This window comes from Vanacampus margaritifer, chromosome 8 (assembly GCF_051991255.1).
Source record: "Vanacampus margaritifer isolate UIUO_Vmar chromosome 8, RoL_Vmar_1.0, whole genome shotgun sequence".
NCBI lineage: Eukaryota > Metazoa > Chordata > Actinopteri > Syngnathiformes > Syngnathidae > Vanacampus > Vanacampus margaritifer.
Genome location: NC_135439.1, coordinates 9,256,505 through 9,279,418, shown reverse-complemented (window position 1 = coordinate 9,279,418; position 22,914 = coordinate 9,256,505). Strand labels below are relative to the sequence as shown.

Below are 22,914 nucleotides of genomic sequence, written 5' to 3'. Positions count from 1 at the left end.
TAAGTATGGGAGTGGATTTTGTCTTTGTCTGAACAGAATCCATCAAATTGTCATCTGTTCCGAATTCACAATCCCACAGAAATAAATCAGGATTTAAATAATCTGTTCTATTGTTTGGAAAAGTAATGTTTTACTTTCAATTTCAGGGGCCATTGTAGTTAAAAAAAAAAAAAGTGTATTTTTTATTTTTTACTTGTATTAGAGATTTAAAAATAAAAAGGTGCACCAATCCCACAGATAAATATCTCATAAGAATTTGTGGGTTAAATGTTTTGGTCTAATTCCAAATTGTGTGTTTTCTATTTTGGAGGTTCCACTGCAATTTGTCTTCCTTCCTGACACATTTGATTGTCTTTATTAATCCAAAATAGGCTTTGAACAACTGACCTGTCAATTGTGTTTGCATTTCACAAAATATAAGAAAGATGAATTATTGATGTTAATTTGGAAGTCTCGTTTATAATATTTAGGAAAGTCAACGTTGCTATTCTATCCGAGCTATTGGGTCGTTGCTAATCGAGTTAAATGACCTTGTCAAGATGGCTCAGGATGCCCTGACGCTTGTAGGTAACCTTCGTCCCCGCCACACCCACTTGTTCCTCTTCCAGACCTTGAGTGTAATGTATTGTAAACGTGCTGCAATGCACACATTTGAGAGACGGCAAATCAATGCATTTATTTTCCCTCGGAAGGCGGATTTCCATTTTTTTTCCCACGCTAATGTCCTGGCGCCGGGATGCCAAACGGCCCCGTTAGCCATCCATCTTGCGCCACTTGACAGGCTGTTTGAATACAGAATACATTTACAGCCGGAGCGCAATCAGCTCCTTGGCGCTGAGCTGTCACATAGCAGCAGCGGCGGCGGCGGCGGCAGCGGTGTTTTGTTTCTAGGTTTGCAAACATGCTATTTAGGATGGAGTCATAAGGTGCCGTTATGTTTGTGAAACTAACCTGCCAAAGTAGTTTGGTAATTACTTATTTAGAGTTTAATCTATTTAATGGAGATGTATTGGGGGCAAAATCACATAATGAAAGGTAAGGTAATGTAACCAGAGAGACAATCTTACTTTTATTATTACAACACAAAACAATTATGCTACATTCCATGGCTTATACAATATTTTACAGTGACTAACAACGTGAACGAGATTAATTAGCATAATCAATGCTTGGTCGTGTATCCAATTTTCCATGTAGGACGATTACAGGGTGTGCACTGAATACAACATCATCCAGAGGGACCAGGCTCCGATCTGCCCCGTGGACGCCTCCGGCTGCTTCACTTCAGAGGTCACCGATTTTGCTGGACAGTACGTCAAAGTGAGTGACGCTTCAATACTTAACATCTATTGGGAGCTGGATTAATTCCGTCGTTTATTTTTTTCACATTTTGAGCTGAACAGATGACTACCTATTTCTCCCCTCACTGCTCACCATTTCCTTGTTTATGACTAAGAAAATGCATTTCTATTAACGAGGGAATATTTAAATTAAGTGTTTCATTTATTTTTCATTGATATGTTTTCTTTTTGAGATATGTTTATGCAATAATGTGGAGACTCAACTAAAATGAACTTAAACAGATTTGCTGGCAAAAAAAAAGAAAGTTTTGTGTACACCAGGGATCTGATTATAGCATTCACACTTGAACAAACAACAAACAACCACTTGACCACTTACATGCTGTTTTCTTATGGGTTTTTGTTGCCCTTCTCGTGTATTTGTGTATCTAACCACACTAGGCTTCACTTGGAAGATGACCAAGAACCATATTTGGACCACTTATTCGGCGCGCATTGAGGTTCAGATGATTCACACTTGACCAAATGAATTGCATGAGCCAAGCAATCACAGTGGAACATTTGTGAATCAAAGTGTGAACACAGCTTTATTCAAGTCTTCAAATAAAACTCAGAGCTTAGTGATGTTCTAAATACAGTTATTAAAACATTTAACTCATTCACTTCCAGCCATTTTCACTGAAGCAACCCCCTTCGCTCCCAGCTGTTTTACTGTTTTTTTGACAGATTTTGCAAGGCCCACAGAATATTGTGTCTATTGCTAGAACATGGAACCTACCAAAAAAAAAAGATTAGAGTCTCTTCTTTCATCAAGAAAAAAAAAGTATATTTGTATCTGTTTCTGTTTTGCAGCAATTAGCATTAGAATATAGAGCTTGTTGCAACATGGCCCTGGCCAATCTCTTATACTCTGCTGCTTTTTTTTTTTATATATATTTTTTAAATAACTACCATTCCTTTAAGCTACCTTTCCATGTCAGAAGCTGCATCAAAGCCTTTTTCACGCTCTTGCAAACAACAACAACACACACACACAAAAAACGTGTAAATACGTTTTTTTGAGGGGAAGGACAATTTATTAAAAAAAAAGTTTTTACACGTTTTGGGGATTTAATGAGTTAATATCAGTGGATTACTGTTTACTTTCCGGGCAATTTGCATATCCCCATAGTACTTGATACAGTACTTGACATTTTAATAAATTATACCTGACATGGTGGTGTCATTATATCCTCATAGATTGTCATTCAATACATTGTGGTCATGTTTAAACAGTTCAATACCACTTTTCTCTTCTTCCTCAGACTGATACCAGTATGAGTAGTCAACTCTTGAATAGTCACCAAAACTGATACCACTAGTACTCTTGTTAGCATATTTCCTTAAATACATGAAATTATTGGCAAATTTACATTATTCAAATTTCTCATTTCTAGTTTATGATCGTAAAACGGCCACAAGACGCCGGCTGTCACGAGTACCAATAGCCCATTGCTAGTCTTTTTGTATAAATGAATGCTAATGTCACAGCTCGCGTAAATAATACATGGACAGAAGCGTAAGTTTATAGATGCCACACACAACTTTTAACATGACTGTATGGGTGTAAAGGGAAACCTGTAGACATAGCACATTGTGTGCATTCATTTTTTTTTTCCTTTTCTGGACGTTATATGCTCTAATATGAGTTACTTTTCATTTGGTCATGATACAATTATTTGTTCATGAAATTTAAACTCTTCAACATTATTTATGTGTTAACTTAGTAATCACATTAGTTAGATATGATGATATTCTCAGTGATAGTTTTTAAAAGCAAAGGCAGTCCAATGTTTTTGAATGTGACTGATTTTGAGTTGACTAAAACTGCCATTTTATATGGGATAGTTCAATATACATTGAAAATTTATGCTGTTGTTTTGTCTATGTCTTTGTCATGTGAGTGCATTGAAAATACTTAAAAACACGGAAAACCCATGAGCTCCGGGGGGCTACGCCCCCCTTGTCCCCCCACCAGGGCACTGCCCTGGACCTAGCTGGGTGCCAGCGGCCCCCAGACCCCCGGCTAGATTTTCAGATAATTTCACTTTGGTCAAATCACATCCCTGTGACAAATATTTCACATCCCCGTGCGAAAAGACCAGGGAGTGGACTCTTGATTGTCGCTAACAAATACGTCCTTAGCGACCGCAGCCCTCCTCGTCATAGCCCTCTTTTTAAACGATAAAGCTCGGGCGACGTTTCGAGGCCGTCTGAGACATTCTTTACTGGCGCATAAAAACCCCGCGATGATTTGGCACTGCCTCAGAAGAAGAGAGAAGCCGAGAACAATTGGCAACATGTGGAGCAGATCTTACACTCAGAAGAGCCTGCAAATGAGCAGCCCTGGCAGCAGAGTAAAGGTCCAGAGCCCATCCCCGTCCCGAGGCCCCCAATCCTCTTTGGAAGGCCCCGGGGACTCCGGGTTGTGCGTCGCTGCCGTCGAGCTCGGATCAGAACTGCACCAGCGGCGCGCTAATGAAAAAGAAGAGATGCAGGAGCTCAATGTCACGTTTGCAGGCTACATCGGCAAGGTGCAGGCCCTGGAGCAGAAGAACTTCGCTCTTCAGGAAGAGCTGGCCAAACTGTTGGGTTCCAATGCGGGCGCATCGACAGGCATCGCACAAGAATACGAGCTGAAGTTCAAAGAGGTGCGCGATGCCATTGAGGCCGTGACCAATGAGAAAGGAGCAGCTGATATTGAAAGAGGCTACCTTGAAGAGGAGGTCGGAGTGTGGAAACTGAAGCTGGACGAAGAGCTCGCCCTCAAAGAAGAGGCCCAAATAGTATTGCGGGAATTTCATCAGGATGTTGAGGACGCCGCACAGCGCAAGGCCGAGCTGGAGAAGCGCGTCGAGCAGCTCGTGGCCGAGATCAAGTTCGTCAAGCAGCTGCACGACGAAGAGCTGTCCGACCTGTCGACGCAGATGGAGGACTCCAAGGTGACCGTCGAGTTTGCTGACGAGCGGCCCGACCTCGTGGCCTCCCTGCGCAACATGCGGGCGGAGATGGAGGCCGTGGCGGCTCGCAACGTTCAGGAGGCCGAGAAATGGTACAAGGGCAAGTTTGACACACTCAAGCAGCACGCCGGCAAGCACGAGGAGCAGATGAAAAGCATGAAAGAGGAAATTGTAACCTTGCACGGCCAGCTGACAGACCTCCAGAGCCAGATTGACGGCCTGAGGGCCCGCAACGCCGCCTTTGAACAGCAGCTGGAGGACATGGAGGCGGCCCATATGGATAAGGCGGGGAGCCACAAGGATGTCATCGCTCAGTTGGAGGCCCAGCTTTGCCAGACCAAGATGGAGATGAGCAAACATCTCCGAGACTACCAGGAGCTGCTGCACACCAAACTCAAGCTAGACACGGAGATCGCCACCTATAGGAAGCTGCTGGAAGGGGAAGAGCTCCGGCTGGGAATTGCCAAAGATGACTAATTACTTGTTCTTAAATTGGAAGTCAACCTTAAACATTTCTTGACAATAATATGTTATATATCTAAACATGACATTCTGATTAACATTACTTTTGTGGAATAATAATTTGCTGACAAATGTTGCACAGGTCTCAGGTAACAACCAATCACGACTCTGCTTCAGAAAACATGTGAGCTGTGATTGCTCGTTTCTTGAGCGCTGAGCAGCTGTGATGTCGACAGCAAGTGGCAAAAATGGCCGCCCCGTTAGATGGATAAAAATGTCTGGATTTTGTTGCTTAACTCATATTCCACTAACGCAATATTAACCAAGATACCATATTTAGACCAGTGGGGCTGCATAGAACATATTGTCAAAATATATATTTTTTGGGTTGACTTTCCCCTTTAACTTATCCCTTGTGTGCACATGGACGGGCTTTATTTTGAAAAGGCACTAAATAGACAAAAATGCCCCCACAGTCAGTTTTCAAATGATAAATATTTGAAATGTTGTTGTTGTAATGTATAATTCAGTAAGAATTTGAAATACACTATCAGGTAGGCTGTTATGGAAATGGTGTCATAGCCAACCTTAGCAAGTTGCATCATTTACCCAGCCTACTCCCTGGCCCCATTTTCCCAGGTAATTCCCTTGTTTCCCAGCTCGTTCTCGGTCCTTACTGTGTCATATTTGACACCGCTTCCTAAAATAGCCTGCCTTCCATTCAATTGCCTCTCCTCGACTCGTCCCCCCCCCCCCACCTCCTCCCATTTGTCATCTTTGGCAGCCGTAATGTCTCCTTCGTCCTACCTGATACCGCTTGTCCTTTTTCCCTGCGTGTTGGTCTCATGATGTTGCCTCTCTTCATGGTGTCAGTCACTTCCTTTAGCTATCATAGTTTGTAGCTTCTCTTAATCCAAGTTTGAGTTCTTGATAAAACCTTACTAAGCCGCTGTAAACTAATAAAAATTTGAGCGCATGCAAAACAAAATATTGATCTTTCGTTGTCTCTTGTGAGGTCTTTTCTCTTCTGGTTCAATTTATTTTCTAGTCACTTTAATATTGCATTAGTAGATCTATGAATTGGGATCAAAGGGGGTTGCTTAATCCGAACCATATTTTAACTTGCATTCTAAAGGTACTTTAACCAAAGTAGTTAAAATCCTTCGACTCACAGAGTAGCTGGCAAAATTACTCCCAATCTCACCATATTGCAAGATGGTGTTCACATTTTAGTTTAGTAGACAGTTTCCATATGAAATGCTAATTACTGTAATTAGGGAATGGGATGTTCGATTCCATTTTTTCCCTAGAAAGATACAGCACTCCAGCTATCAGTACTCACTGATACTGATACCAAGTAACCGATACCACAATTATTTCTGATATATACAATTTCTATAAATCCGTGTCAGATATTGTTAAACACCTTGTGATTATTTTTGACAAAAGGCAGAACAGTGACTCTGTAATAGAGAATTTAAGTTCAAAACAAAACACAAACAACTTACTCAGATTTAGGATTAATTGGTAAATGCGAAATAAAACTCACAACTCCCTGTGTTTTAGTGTTTGCTTTGATAATCTACGTATTTCATAACGATTTTTTTTTTCTCCATTCAAAATAAACCATTAAATGGATTAAAGATAAAATACAACCGGGGGAAAATGATATTAGCACAGATTTTATCCCCCAAAATACACTTCTAATGTCCGTTGAGATCCGTGCATGCAACAAACATCTTCAAACACACTGAACTGAGGCCCCACAATCTTAATATTGATATAGCTGCATTTGCCATTTTTAGGGGATTTTTATTCAGAATAATCCATTATTGTATCCTGGCAGTCGTGGAGTATGATGTTCGGTGGAATACATTACATTTCTAGTGGTCTTAGTAAAAATAAATGAATACAGTAAATGCTGGATAGGTGAACAAAACTTGTCATAAATGTTTAGATTGGATTTGCATTATTTCTGTTACCATTGCATGTCTTTTTAAATGTGTACTGTTTTTTGTTGTTACTGTAGGATGCTGACAAGAATATCATCAAGTGGCTGAAGGAGAACGGTCGCCTCGTCAACTCTAGCACTTTCAAACATAACTACCCGTTTTGCTGGAGGTGAGACATGGACATAACTTGACTTTTCTTGACTACTAACCACCGATAATGAGAATTACCGGGCACATTAAATACCGCCTTATTCAGCAGCAGCGAACCGTGTGACCTCCTGTGAAGTTGCAGTACACTTTCTCAGGCAGCGGTATCCAAATGTACCACAGGGTCAATAATGGTTTGCGGTCTCGGCGCAGAATCAATTAAAAGTCAGTGTGCAAGCACAGTCATAACCTTTCAAGGTCCGACATTAGCACAACTACAATTCATTAACTTCTCTCTGCGCAGTGGTTGGGTTAATTAAGACGGTCATATTCAACCATGTCAAGCCACTAGTAGATGTAAGCTCACAGAGATGAATGCATGCATTTATTCATTAACATTTCATGACTTGACTTGTGACATGTATTGTGCTTAATTGGAAAAAAAGAAAAGAAAAGAATGCATAACCTACTGGCACATACCAGGCTATTTTCCATTGGCTTTGTGTGTTATTTATTTGCTTGTAACGGGTCCATTTACCCGCAGGTCAGACACCCCCCTGATCTACAAAGCTGTACCCAGTTGGTTTGTCCGAGTGGAGCACATGGTGCAGAAGCTCCTGGACAACAATGGACAGTGTTACTGGTGAGACTTTATTTGAATGGCACACTTGATGGATGTTGACCACAACCCGAAACGATTGGTCAAGAACATGCACGCACACCTAATGTGTTATACAATAAATTCTTAAGTATTCATGATAACGGCACCTTGCCTCATGGAAATAAATCCAATTGCACTAATACACAATGTTAAATTTAAAAAAAAAAAAAAAAGTCCACTGCATGCTTGATTACGCAATATGCATGGGCCCATGCGTGAACAATGTGTTTGCCATATAATTAATGCAATGTTCTTTTTCCTGTTATTTATTCATAATACATGTCTACCACCATAGATGTAAATAGAACTACTAGAAAAAGTACACAAATCAAAAATGTTAACAGCGCACAATTTATTATCATATGAGAGATGAGAAAATCTTCAGTGTAACTGCCACCTTGCACAATAGAAATGAACAGAATGCGTTGTGCATTTGCTGCTATTGGGTGCGAAATAATCCGGCCCAAAAAAATCCCACCACATGCTCCGACATGCCATGGTCACATGCACACGAAATGTGCTACCCTATACATAATAATGAGATCATACTTTCCCACCAGTTATTTGTGACAATCTCCGCTGTGCACAATTGAAATAAAGAACTTAAAAAAAAAAAAAGATTGAAAAAAAAAAAAAAAAAGAAGTCAGCATACGGACAAATATGCACATGTTCCTGTTACATAATTAAGTACATAGTTCCACTTGCCAATTATTCATAACCCGCCACTTTGTACAATAGAAATCAGATCAACTAAGCCATAGGGGGAAAAAAAATGGCATGTATGGGCACACTCACTTACATAATGTGCCGGACAACTCCTGATTAATGTGATTGCTCCTCCCAGTTATTCTTAATATCATCACCTTGCACAATCGAAAGTCAGGTTTAGAATGACAAAATGGCTTAGTGAAATCCCCATCAAATACTTACATATCGTCGCTGGCCTGTGAAAAACAATTACGGTAATTTTTTTGGTCATTTTTTTACGTTTAGGGGGTGAAACTGAATGTAGACACCCCCCCCCCAAAAAAAAAAAAAAAACGCGACGATAAGTTAGTATATTATACATACATAGTAAAATAAATGAAATATACATTTTTATGTGATGATAATGTCGATAGCCGAATGTGGAGTAGAAATAAACATCTGCATGAAGGCTCGCCAACCAAGTGGTATTACCCCAGGTGCTCCCAATGCTCTTTAGTGAGCAGCTGGTAATGGGACTGTCAAACTGAGATGAATGACTAGCCACTAGGAAGGTGAAGACGCACGCACACACTTACACACACACACACACAGAAAGGGCGAGACTGACGCGTACTACTGTAAAGGATAAATTCATTTCCTGTGGCGTAATAGTGCTATACACTTAATTTCACAGCAGCCAGCCTTCACAATTTGCATTTTATATCAATCGACAGCACTGGAACACTTTTAATATGCGCTAAATATCAGCAGGTCATTATTTGTATTATTATGTAGTAAAAAAAAAAAAAAAAAATTAAATTAAATTAAAAAAATATTTTGGGAAAGTTGTGCATCATGAAATTATGAATACCAGATCTTGTTAATTTTTTTTTAAATATTTGCAGCGCTATGCAGAGAAATGTAATGTTAATTTAAACCTGATGGGAGGTTTTGTTTATTTTTTTTGCAGCGGGAGGAAAAAAAAATAAAAGCTAAATATTACATTGACTTTAATGAGGTATTCGGGTGTACTGGTTCGAATTGTTGGCAAATGGGGAAAGGTGTGAAATATGTATTGCCTTCAATGATATACAGTATTACCGTATGTTGATAATACAATTTCCATAATGATGGATTTAGCTGCCATGCTTAAGGCCTTCAAACATGCGCTCTTATGCAACTTTCTAATTAAAACTTTCCTCCAGCGCCCGTTAAATAATTGAAAGGACGCTTTTTGATTAGACGCACCACTTCTGCTCCCGTGAAGATTTTTAATTCCGCCAAGATTGTCTGTCAGGGAGCATTGCCGGCTCATCAGCAGCATCATAAAAAGGAAAATCCTCCCCGGGTTCGGTGCGCTTTCAGATCACGTTCGTGTTCGTTTATCAGAGTAAAAAAAAAAAAAAGAAGAAGAGAGAAGCCCTTCAGAAAGCAAAGTGCTTGTTATCATATCCCCACACTCATTTGTTCGGCTTGTCCTGCGTTCTCGGATTGGTGCAGCGGACAGGCGAGGGGCTAAGTATCTATTAGGACCTTCTTCCGTGTAAATCAGCGGCCGAGCTAACGAGTACTCGGAGGAGAGCTCATCTTTTCAGTCGAGGGATGCTTGGCTACACTTTGCCTACCACGGCTGGACATAATGACAAATAGATGAAGCAGATCCATTCCTTCATGTTAAAGTGGAAGCCAACCTTAAACAATTCTTGACAATAATATGTTATATGTGACCTCACTTGTCTAAATTCTGATTAATATTACATTTGTGGAACATATTATGAAGCAAAATCCAGCTGTTGTTATCCATCTCAGGGGGGCGGCCATTTTGCCACTTGCTGTCGGCTGAAAATGACATCACAGTTGTTCAGGGCTCAAGCAACGACCAATCACAGCTCACCTGTTTTCTGAAGCTGAGCTGTGATTGGTTGTTACTCGAGACCTGCGCAGCTGTAATGTCATCTTAAATTGACCGCAAGTGGCAAAATGGCCGCCTTCTGATATTGATAAATTGGATTTTGCTGCTTAACTCATATTCCACTCACGACTTGACTTCCCCTTTCAGCCCCTTTGTAAAAAAACAAATAAAAAAACTGTCATCCAGCCTTACATTACGACATGGCTTACTGTTTGGAGTGAAATGTTATTTGTTGACTTTTGAGGCACACATTAGCAGCTTTGAGCTAAATTGGAAAGAATAATTTTGAGTTGCTTTTGATTAACTTTCACTTTAACTAGAACTCAAAGCATTATGGGGATCAGGATTGGATTTTGTATCAAAGTGAATTATTTTGCTTTTCATGTTCAGATTTATGTTCTAATATTATGATTATTGCGTGCTAGTTGTGTTTGTTGACATGTAACTAAGTACATTTGTAAATGTGAATTATTCACAGTCACTGCAGACTTCCCTGCTGAACTTTGTCTGTGGTTTTAGTGATTAGTCAATAAATCTGCATTTAACTCTTTGACTGCCAGACGTTTTCAGAAAAGGGATGCCGTGGGTGCCAGCCGATTTAAGCATTTTTGACTGATCTTTCAAGGTTCACAGAAAATTATGTGTTTGGACTATGGAAACCCACATACTAGCAAATGAAAGATTGGACTCTCATCTTTCATCAGAAAAAAAAGTTTCTTTCTACCTTACTCCGTTTTTCAGTAATCAACAATAGAAAATGGTTAGTTTCATCTCTGTTTTGAAAAAAAAACGTCTTTTAACGTCTTTGGCACTCCTCCATAGGATTTTACTAAACATTTAACGTTTTTGGCAGTCAAAGAGTTAAATTGCTAATTCTCATGCATGACACCTTAACCCCGAGAGTCCCCCGTGTCTGACCGAAGCCCCCTGAATCTTCAAGGATTGCACACTTCACATCCTACATGTAGCAAGAGAAAAAGGGAGGAGAAGAGTAAAGGGACTTGGTGAGCAGTAGCAGCAAAAAAAAAAAAAAAAAAAAAAAAATCATCAGATTGATGTATTAGCGGGCTAAATAGAAATGCCTGCTCAAATGGGAATTGATGAACTCATTGCTTAGTGGGTGGATGCGGAAGACGATTTATCCGCCATCCTCCCCCCCTAACATAATCACCACCGCCATCCCAGCTTGTACTCCTGAGCAACACATCAAGGCACAGTGAAGAGAGAAAACACTCAGTAAGAATAAAACAAGTAACCTATTAGAAGAAAGTAGGCAAAAGAGACCTCAAATATCCTCTTTTTTTTTTCAAAACAACACTCTTTGACTGCCAGACGTTTTCAGAAACGGGTTGCCGTGGGTGCCAGCCGATTTTAAGCATTTTGACTGATCTTTCAAGGTCCACAGAAAATGTTGTGTTTGGACTATGGAAACACACATACTACCAAATGAAAGATTGGACTCTCATCTTTCATCAGAAAAAAAAAGTTTGTTTCTACCTTATTCCGTTCTTCAGTAATCAACAACAGAAAATGGTTAGTTTCACCTCTGTTTTGAAACAAACGTCTTTTAACGTCTTTGGCACTCCTCCATAGGATTTTACTAAACGTTATTTAACGTTTTTGGCAGTCAAAGAGTTAAATAAAATGTCATATCTATTTTAACATCATCATTACCATCTTCAGTGGACAGAATGTTGTGTAACGACCGCTTTTGAATTGTCTATTTACAATCTACTACTGAGATCATAAAACCTGTTTTGCATTCAAACAACAACAAAACAACCACGACACTCATCATATAATCCTCCATCTCTTGCAGGGTTCCCGATTTTGTGCGTGAGAAGCGCTTCGGCAACTGGCTGAGGGATGCCCGCGACTGGGCCATTTCCAGGAACCGTTACTGGGGCACGCCGATCCCCATGTGGGTCAGCGATGACTATGAGGAGGTCAGGAGATATGCGAGATGACTCACAAAAATCAGCAGGCACCGAGCATGACGAGGCACTATTGAAAAAGCCGTAACTCATTTCTATCGTTTCTAAGCATTAAGTTGCATATTTGCTCCACAATTAGTCATTTTTTATTAATTTATTCATCAGTCTTTGTTTGGGTGTTTATTATGTATGATATACATTATGATACTTATGGTAGGTATTAGGTGACCATCGTTTTCCAATGCGTAGCGTGACTACATATTACAATGGCGTCCGCTTCTCCCCATGCACCATTACTGCCCTCCATAAACTAAACTCATACATAATTCATTTATATAAACAGGAAATGTAATGCGTTCAGGCTTCTCATCATACGCGGCGAGGGCAACTTCCAAGGAATACAATGCGAACAGCCACGGAATAGAAAGCAAAGAAGATAATGGAAGGTGGAGGAAAGAATAAATAACACTTATTCAGAAATGGCAGTGCAACCTGCAAAGTTGAACACAAGCTAATGTGTGAGGGTAGTTCACTTGCGTGTTGTAATTTTACTACAATTTATCCTATAGGAAAATGTGTAAAGGTAATTGACGTGCCCTAGGTTTGAGCTTTATGACTCATAAAACCTTTTCCTGAAGTAACTTTGTCAGGCGATTACATTTTTTTTAATCGTAATTAATCACATGACTTTGATAGTTAACTCATGATTAATCGCAAATTTTATATCTGTTCTAAATGTACAATAAAATACAAAAGTACAATATTTGTTTTTTTAAGTTTCACAGTCTTGTTAACATAAGTGGAATTTTTTTTTAACTAATAGAAATATGACTGCATCTTTTAGTCATTGAGACATTTCATAATTCATAAAAACGAATGATTTAAAATGAACTCATTTGTGCCCAAAAACATATAAATATGTTTTATTTTAAATATTACCATGCTCCCAAAGACATATTTATATGTTTGTTTGTTTTTATGCTAGAGCAGGGGTGGCCAAGTTCGGTCCTCGAGAGCCACTATCCAGCCTGTTTTCCATGTTTCTCTCCACTAACACACCTGATTCATGGTCAGGATCGTTGTCAGGCTTCTGCAAAGCTTGCTGATGAGCTGATCATTAGAATCAGCTGCACTGAAGGAGGAAGACATGGAAAACAAGCTGGATAGTGGATCTCGAGGACCGAACTTGGCCACCCCTGTGCTAGAGCATACAGAAGGCTTTGATGCAGCCTCTGAACTGAAGAGAATGCTTGAAGCAGTGGTAGTTATTACAAAAATGGCCACAAGATGGCAGCAGAGTAGAAGAGATCAACCAGGGCCATGTTGCAAAAAACCTATTCTCCCCCACTATTTTAAACACATTAGTGAACTGAATAATGATAAAACTTAGCTATAGTCTAATGCTAATTGCTGCAAAAACGGAAACAGATCGAAATATACTTTTTTTTTCCTGATGAAAGAAGAGACTCTAATCTTTCTTTTGGCAGGTTCCATGTTTTTATAACAATAGAAGCCAATATTCTGTGGACTTTTCAAAATCAGCCAAAATCAAGTAAAACAGCGTAAGGGAATAGCTGGGAATGAACAAGTTAAAAAGATATAATGTACTGTAAAAAAAATAAAAAGTGTGTGATTTTGATTTGTGTTGAGGTCATTTTTCTGCCACTAGATGGCATAATCATTGATAAATAATTCTTATTAAATTTATTACTGCTTAATGTTGACATGTACATGTCTGCTGCGTTGCGACTGGAATTCCCCCAGTACAGTACAGGCTTTCCAAGTAAGGCAGTCATTAATCGCTCGTTCAAAAAAATTAGCGCCGTTAATGACTGCCAGACGTTTTCAGAAAAGGGATGCCGTGGGTGCCAGCCGATTTAAGCATTTTTGACTGATCTTTCAAGGTCCACAGAAAATTGTGTGTTTGGACTATGGAAACACACATACTACCAAATGAAAGATTGGACTCTCATCTTTCATCAGAAAAAAAAGTTTGTTTCTACCTTATTCGGTTTTTCAGTAATCAACAATAGAAAATGGTTAGTTTCACCTCTGTTTTGAAACAAACGTCTTTTAACGTCTTTGGCACTCCTCCATAGGATTTTACTAAACGTTTTTTAACGTTTTTGGCAGTCAAAGAGTTAAAGGAACTTTAAATTAACTCAAAATATGGACTTAACACATGAAGGTTTGACCTCTCACCTTTTGTTTGACTTTTTTTTTAATTGCTTTCCAAATGGTACCAACTTTAGGGCCTTCAGCCAGATCCGTTCAATTCGATTTCTGGTTCTCTTGCACATGGTGCCATTCAAACTAGGGCCGCCACGAATCACATTCAAACCCAGCTGATGCTTTGAATTCAAGTGAACTTAAACTAAAAAAAAAAACAACAACCCAATTGTGAAGGCTTTAAATGAAGTGCTGGTCTCTTGGCTGAACGAGAGACGGCTCGCGACCTCCTTGCTGGAAATAGAACTGTGACTGTTTCCGGAGCACTCCCTGGTGCCCGTCTCACTCTTCCCACACCGGCAAACTCGCACACGCAAAATCACTTTTATTTAAGGTTGCCAGTAAGATTTCCATCCCCCGGTAGCGGTTCTTTTAGTTCTGTCACTTCCAGGCCCAGTGTGAGAATTGTGTTATGATGCCTTCATAGTGTCAGATGGGGGTTAGCGCTAGTGTCTTATCTGGGCCATGTTACCTTCCTTGTGCTGCCAGAACTAGAGCAGAACCCTTAGGCCGACTCTCTGCGGAGAGCACTTTGTGAAGTAGCTGTGGAGGTGTGTTAACAGAATTTTATAGTGACTTTACCTGTGTTAGCACGTTTCAACTCAAGGTTGATCAAATGCTAAGTTCACTGCACATGCTATCCTTGCTCACCAACCACAACATTAAAAAGCTTCACAAGCTCTTTAAAAAAAAAAAAAAAGTGTTTTGATCCATCTCAGGTGGCGGCCATTTTGGCACTTGCTGTCACCTGAAAATGACATCATCAATTGCTCAAAGGGCTGAGATAACAACCAATCATGGCTCACTTGTTTTCTGAGTTTGTTCATGTGACGTTCCCAAGCTGAGCCGTGATTGGTTGTTACAGTAGACCTTCGCAACAGTGGCGCCATTTTCAGTACCGTAGCAAAATGGCCGCCTCCTGAAATGGATATCAAAACAGGTGGATTTTGCTCGATTTACTCAATTGTCACCGTGCGTGTTGATCAGGTGGTGTGTGTCGGCTCCATTGCCGAACTGGAGGAACTCACTGGAGTCAAAGTAACTGACCTGCATCGAGAGAGGTGAGTGATCAAGCAGAAAGCCTCACACTTGGCACAGGACTGACGATCAAAACTATTCTCTTTAAACTGTCTTAAAAGTGAGCTCAGTTGTAATTTCACGCCTTTTGCACTCGCTCCCTCCGCAGCATCGACCATCTGACCATCCCCTCGCGCTGTGGCAAAGGCGTCCTGCGGAGGATCACTGAGGTGTTCGACTGCTGGTTCGAAAGCGGCAGCATGCCCTACGCCCAGGTCCACTACCCATTTGAAAACAGGAAGGAATTTGAAGACACGTTCCCGGCGGACTTCATCGCCGAGGGCATTGACCAGACCAGGGGGTGGTAAGTGGGTCAACTATTTTTCTTTTTCTTTTTTTTAATGGAGTGATTGGTAACAAAAAATATTTCATATCTCAGTGTTGTTAAAAGTGAAAATTCGACACAGGCCACATAAAATGATGTCTTGGGCCAGATCCGTGATTAATTTAGTAATAAAAAAAAGAAAGAAAGGCAGTTGATGATATTGTACTATGTTAACCGATTTAGTCAGTAATCTCCAAAGTAAAAACAGATGTTTGCAAATGTCTTATTTTGATAAACACAAATGATACTCAGCCTTCTTTCATGAAGCACTACTGAAATCAGTGAACAATTACTGTTGATATACTGAAATCAGAGGATTTGGACAATTAAAAAAAAAATTGTTTATTAAAATAGTTGTCGATTAATTGATTGATTATCAATTAATCGATTAATTTTTACAGCTCTAGTGGAAAATTAATGATTCCCTTTCAAGTTTCTTTTTTAGTAGGAATAGACAGCTGATTATCGGAGCCGATATTGGGCTTTTTGACGAATATAGATATCGGCCTTATTTATAAATCGACGGCCAGTAAAAGGTAAATCTGACTTTAGATTGACCTTTTACTGGCCGTCGTTTTAAACTCGGGGAACTATTTATTAAAATTTTCAGCTGACTTTATAGGAGATGCTTCCGACCCTGGGAACCTTTTGTTTTTGGTCAACATTAAAACAAAGAAATGTGAAAGTTTTAAGATTTCAGGTATTTTTAAATGTTGGTATTGGCTATGATAAAAAAAAAAAAAGGTACATTTTGAAAAGTCTGAAAAATTGTTCAATAAAAATGCTTTAAGAGATTACAACAAAGTAAAGATCTGCATTTGTATTTTAATTTTTTTTGACAATATTTTCCCCCCTTGTACTGAAAATTAATATCGGCCTCCTTTGACTACTAATAATCGGTCCTGAAAAAAACCCATATTGGTCTATCTCTATTTTTGTGTTTGTGTTCTTGCTCAGGTTCTACACCCTGCTGGTGCTCTCCACAGCCCTGTTTGGCAAACCGCCCTTCAAGAATGTCATCGTGAATGGCTTGGTACTTGCGAGGTTAGTTTTCAGGCTGGTTTTCTCGCTAACGTTCTTATTCTTGTGCGTCGTCCGCGTTTCACCTGCTGCTCTTTTAAGATCATGGCGCTATGTGACATTTAGTCCTTTAGAGGTGCTCTCATCAGTCGGGCCTCTTCCTCCTCCTACTCAGCCCTGGGCCTTAAACGCAGCATCATCCTCACAGGCCTGCTGACCTGGAAGGGCTCCGCTAATTTGAATACCACTTGGATGTATTTTTATGCTTGTGTACGTGTGTATGCGTGCGCACATTAATGCCCGTCTTACCCTCCCCGCAGCGATGGACAGAAGATGAGCAAGCGCAAGAAGAACTACCCGGACCCGGGCCTCATAGTGCAGAGCTATGGCGCCGATGCCCTCAGGTCAGCTCTCGCTCTTGAATGTGAGCAAGTGTGATTGTGCGCTTCTGAAGCATGAATAGCTAGCTGTGTGCCGGTGGCGGAGAGTGTGTATGTGTGTGCTAGCTAAAGCTACCTTATGTCATTAGCTGGAATGGTTTTCGAAAGAATGACGAGCTACTCCGAACTGTCAGTCCTACATAGTGGACAGGCACGCACTCGGGCAAACGGTACGTGCATACTCGCATGCGAATTCCTCTTTTTGCCCTGAGCAGTTGAAGCACCGTGACCATATGGCCTAATGAATAAAGCACCACACAGTTGCACCATATGTTCACATACACAGGAAGAAAAGTGAGTTGCAGAGATAAATAGAACCGTTTTTTTTTCTCTCTCTCGAATACAATACGATAAAATAGAATAGACCTTTACTAGCAGCTAAGTGGACAGTTGCAGCACACAGGAATATATATTTGCAACATCAGAGGAGTTGAGCAGAAGAATATGGGGCATGTACATGATTAATTAATACTAATATATGTAGACGTGAACTGCAAAATGCATGTTTAGATGTCAGCCGATTTAAAATTTTAATCGTAATTAATCGCATGACTTCAAGAGTTAACTCACGATTAATCACAAATTAGTTTTCATACTCTTGGTAAGATAAAAGTGGGGAAAAAAAAGGTTAAACGAATAGAAATGCGGCTGCATATTTTAGTCATTGATAAAAGTAATTTCATAATAATTCATGAAAATGAGTCAAAATTAAAAAGATGTGATGTACTGTAAAAAACGAGTGTGATATTGATTTGTGGTCTGCCACTAGATGGCATTATTGCATTTGTAAGACATTGATGACAGCTCAGTGTATTTTTCTTTTCATATTAAGAGCCATCTAATCTTTTAACTCTTTGACTGCCAAAAACGTTAAATAACATTTAGTAAAATCCTATGGAGGAGTGCCAAAGACGTTAAAAGACGTTTGTTTCAAAACAGAGGTGAAACTAACCATTTTCTATTGTTGATTACTCAAAAACGGAATAAGGTAGAAACAACTTTTTTTTTCTGATGAAAGATGAGAGTCCAATCTTTCATTTGGTAGTATGTGTGTTTCCATAGTCCAAACACATAATTTTCTGTGGACCTTGAAAGATCAGTCAAAAGATCAGTCAAAATGCTTAAATCGGCTGGCACCCACGGCATCCCTTTTCTGAAAACGTTTGGCAGTCAAAGAGTTAATATGAAGGGACTTGTGAAATTCTGCACATTTAACTCCCCCCAGTACAGGCTTTCCAAGTAAGTCGGGCGGTCATTAATCGCTCGTTTAAAAAAAATAGTGTCATTAAAGGAACTTTAAATTAACTCAAAACGAACGCACTCATTTCGAAACCCCTAGTTTAAATATTATATGTACTGAAAAGCAAGAGTAGTTAGCTCTATGTTGCAAAAACATTCATGCATCACATTCATGCATCAATAAATAGTCTATATATAATCCATTGAAAAGCAATTAAACAGTAGCATCTTACTCCTATAGTTTTTCAATATATGACATCCACAGTATATTTGAGCTTTTCTATCATCGCTTCATCAATGTGCTTGTTTTTCCGAATGGAAAGCTGAAACATAAGCCCTGCAAGCATTTGCACAGTAAATATTCATGGGGATGAAGAAAGGCATTTTGCAAGCCGTAATACCTCAAATTCAACTCTGATGTTTGACAGCGTAGCGCATGCTTGTCCTGTAGGGTTAGCATAGACATTTGTCTATTTACACTTGGAATGTTAAACTTTAAACAGTTGGGCCGAGAACTCGTACACGGATGCACGAAGCAAATAAATTGTGGCTTGAAACACTTAAAGGTTATACTGTAACTAAATCAGAGAGATCCTGACGTTGACGTCACGCGTCCCAAAATGGTCGTTAGCGCAACCATTTTGGCAGCATAGAAAACGCGTCTGCCACTTTGAGTAAACGGCAAACGCCACACTCGGAAGAATGACGACCAAAAGAGGAACCAATGCGTAGACAATGTTGCACTTTGTACATGGTGGCTAAATAAGCAGATGCTAACTGTTAACACACGCAAAATGTGGGGGAAACGATCTGCTTCGTTCATTTGTGCTGCTAAGGTTTAAAATATATTACACAGTTGAATTTAAAACCGACCAAGAACATAAAGAATACTTTTTACGGTATAAATGACGGCGGCCATGACCGATTTAGCAGCTGCTAAGTTGCTAACGTATCTCCGTAACTCATTTTCTCCCAAAATTAAATTAATTTAAAAATGTTTTAAGTGTCCCAAAGACGTATTTATACGTTAAAAAATAAAGATAAATAAATTATGCTAGAGCATACAGAACCCTTTGATGCAGCTTCTTAACTCTTTGACTGCCAGACGTTTTCAGAAAAGGAATGTCGCCAGTGCCAGCCGATTTAAGCATTTTGACTGATCTTTCAAGGTCGACAGAAAATTATGTGTTTGGACTATGGAAACACACATACTACCAAATGAAAGATTGAACTCTCATCTTTCATCAGAAAAAAAAGTTTGTTTCTACCTTATTCCGTTTCTGAGTAATCAACAATAGAAAATGGTTAGTTTCACCTCTGTTTTGAAACAAACGTCTTTTAACGTCTTTGGCACTCCTCCATAGGATTTTACTTAACGTTATTTAACGTTTTTGGCAGTCAAAGAGTTAACAGCAAAGAACGGTTAAAAAAATGGTCGTTATTACACAAACGGCCAGCAGGTGGCAGCAGGGCAAAAGAGATCAACCAGGGCCATGTTGAAAAAAAGCTCATTTACCCCAGTTATAGATTTGTGAATAATGATATAACTATGTTCTAATGCAAATTGCTGCAAAACGGAAACAGATAGATAGATACCTACTTTTTTTTTCGAAAGAAGAAGAAGAAACTCTAATCTTTCTTTTGGTAGGTTTCATGTTGTTATAGCAATAGAACACAATATTCTGTGGGCCTTGCAAAATCAGTCAAAATACAGTAAAACAGCCAAGAGTGAAGGAGATTGCTTCAGTAAAAAAGTGAAAGCGTTAATAGTCCTTTTTATTTTGTTCTAAACTGCAAAGTTTCAATATGTTATGGGGACAAATTCATGCCAATTTTAGTTGCAAAACTGGAGCTGTGTGAAGCACCATTTTAGGAGTTTTCACTGTTTTGGGCTAAATGCCATCCGATGAGCATGTCCAAGTTTATGGTGTTAAAAAGCAGGCTTATATTAAGTGTGTGGTGCCACTGCACAAAATCGATGTGTTGATTGAAGAAGCCATAAAATTGCCTGTTTTGTTTTTTTGTTTTGTTTTTTTACAAACGGCCTCAACTCTTGCTTGCCAAGCTTTTTACTGTCCGTCTCTCCGCAGACTGTACCTCATCAACTCCCCAGTGGTGAGAGCGGAAAACCTGCGTTTCAAAGAGGATGGCGTCCGAGATGTGTTGAAGGACGTCTTCCTGCCGTGGTACAACGCCTATCGCTTCCTGGTGCAGAATGTGCAAAGGTTACAGAAGGTGCGGGCGCTTGATGCACATCACAAAATGTCACTTGTCTAAACACTCCCGCAAGGAATCCTTTACAACCTCTGCTCTCAGGTTTGAAAAACACAAGACATGTTTGATGGCGTAACAATCTCAGCCTAATAAATTCATTGCTCATTGGTACAGAACGGTAATTACCTCTGATTAATAGAATGAAATAATGTAAAAAGGTGCGGTAATTAGTCCCTATGGTGTTGTTTATCTGGAAACGATGCATTTGGGTGCACATTTAATATTGTAGTTTAAAAAAAAAGCCGCCCTCTGAGGAAAAAAATGCATTAGTAATCTGCATACTCTTTATTCTGAAGATCCAATTAGGTATTGGCCCATAAGCATTTCTTTTTCAAAGTAATTACATCACATTCCATTTTTTTGTGACCCCGTGAGTGGTGATAGCTTCCGATGCTTAGTTCCTGTTGTGTTGGAGTGCGGCAATTTTTGTGCTTGATCGCACCCAGGACGACGACATCGAGTTCCTGTATAACGAGAACACCGCAAAGCAGAGTGACAACATCATGGACAAGTGGATCCAGTCCTTCACGCAGTCCCTCATCCAGTTCTTTAAGGCCGAAATGGATGGTGAGTAGACAGACGCGGACACTTTGATGACTTTGTGTCTGACAACCTATGTGCTACTTTCCACTCTTTTGAGTGCGGAAGCTCTAACTGCCGTCTGTCATGCAGCGTACCGCCTGTACACGGTGGTGCCTCGTCTGGTCAAGTTTGTGGACATGCTCACCAACTGGTACGTTCGTACCAACAGACGCCGGCTAAAGGTGAGTCCAACAGTGAAATCTAAAAACCTGACATTTTTGCTTAAGTTTCACTTGCTCAAGTGATTATTGTATCCTACCACGCTGCCATTTTGAGATTTTGAGAAATTTCTATGATTATATTAATTTGCAATGTAAAGAGAGACAACCTGTGAAGGACACACTCCTCCTGTGTACTTACATTTTGGCCTAATTTAATCAAATTTATTTGGAATGCCACCTAAGATTTTTTTTCCATCCACCTATTTATTCTTCCCGAATTGCGAAAATAAACCTGAAACGCTAAAAAAAAAAAGGCAGAAAAAGGAAAAACGGATATTGGGGATGCAACGGCGTTTTCGTGATATCGTAAAAATTGCCACAATATTGTCGTCGTGTCACAATATTAACTCTTTGACTGCCAAAAACGTTAAATAACGTTTAGTAAAATCCTATGGAGGAGTGCCAAAGACGTTAAAAGACGTTTTTTTCAAAACAGAGGTGAAACTAACCATTTTCTATTGTTGATTACTGAAAAACGGAATAAGGTAGAAACAAAAAAAAAATCTGATGAAAGATGAGAGTCCAATCTTTGATTTGGTAGTATGTGTGTTTCCATAGTCCAAACACATAATCTTCTGTGCACCTTGAAAGATCAGTCAAAAATGCTTAAATCGGCTGGCACCCACGGCATCCCTTTTCTGAAAACGTCTGGCAGTCAAAGAGTTAAAAGCAGCACATCTGTTAAAAAAGGTGCGGTTGCATTCCATTTGTGCAATTCTAGCACTTTCTGGTGGTTAGTTTGTTAGTGCAGTTTAATATGAATTAGGAATGTTTTGGCCACTGCGGTGGTTATCCATCCGTCCATTTTACAAACAGTTTATCACTCGTATAAATCTGTCTTACAAGCAAATATTTTTCCAATATCTCCGGAAAAAAACAAAAACAACAACAACTTTTTATCGTTTACATCCCCACAAATATCATGATAATTATCGTATTGTGAGGTTCATATCATGATATTTACCATATCGTGTTTGGATATCGTTTCATCCCTACCGGCTACCACGTTGCATGTTTTGTCCGTATATTTCGTCACACGTATTCACAAAAAATGGCGGCGGATGATAAAGTAAAGTATGTTTAGGTGGATGAAGCAATTGGAATATTTCTGGAATTAATAAAGGAAGCGAACATTAATCTTTTCTTGACAGTCATCTGAAAATAATAGCAAAATAATACCAAATGACAACGGGCATAATATGCATATTTATTTTGTGCATCTTCACTAAATTGGATTAAAAATGGTATTGACGTGTGTGAACTTTGTAGGGCGAGAGTGGTACAGAGGACTGTCTGTGGGCGCTGGAAACCCTCTTCAGTGTTCTGTTCTCCATGTGCAGGCTGATGGTGAGTCAGAGCGGCTTGTGTGAAAGCGTGACTGAGTAAGAATAAGAAAAAAATATATTTTGTTGAGAGGTGTTTTTTTGTGTGTGACAGACTAATTGTACGAG

At 39.6% G+C, this 22,914-nt stretch overlaps 2 protein-coding genes across 2 annotated transcripts in view; both read left to right on the top strand.

The window, feature by feature from the left end:
• The window catches only part of iars1 (isoleucyl-tRNA synthetase 1), a 51,371-nt gene that overhangs the window by 7,703 nt on the left and 20,754 nt on the right, over positions 1-22,914 (top strand). Inside the window, exons 11-22 of the mRNA XM_077573519.1 lie at positions 1,198-1,320; positions 6,792-6,883; positions 7,406-7,504; positions 11,942-12,068; positions 15,273-15,346; positions 15,472-15,666; positions 16,645-16,731; positions 17,028-17,111; positions 20,477-20,621; positions 21,107-21,227; positions 21,333-21,424; positions 22,733-22,810. Coding sequence (XP_077429645.1) covers positions 1,198-1,320; positions 6,792-6,883; positions 7,406-7,504; positions 11,942-12,068; positions 15,273-15,346; positions 15,472-15,666; positions 16,645-16,731; positions 17,028-17,111; positions 20,477-20,621; positions 21,107-21,227; positions 21,333-21,424; positions 22,733-22,810 — 1,317 coding nt within the window. The remainder of the gene's footprint in view (positions 1-1,197; positions 1,321-6,791; positions 6,884-7,405; positions 7,505-11,941; positions 12,069-15,272; positions 15,347-15,471; positions 15,667-16,644; positions 16,732-17,027; positions 17,112-20,476; positions 20,622-21,106; positions 21,228-21,332; positions 21,425-22,732; positions 22,811-22,914) is intronic.
• Positions 3,641-4,777, top strand: vimr1 (vimentin-related 1). Its single transcript, XM_077573408.1, has one exon. The coding sequence runs from the start codon at positions 3,641-3,643 to the stop codon at positions 4,775-4,777; it is 1,137 nt and encodes a 378-aa protein (XP_077429534.1).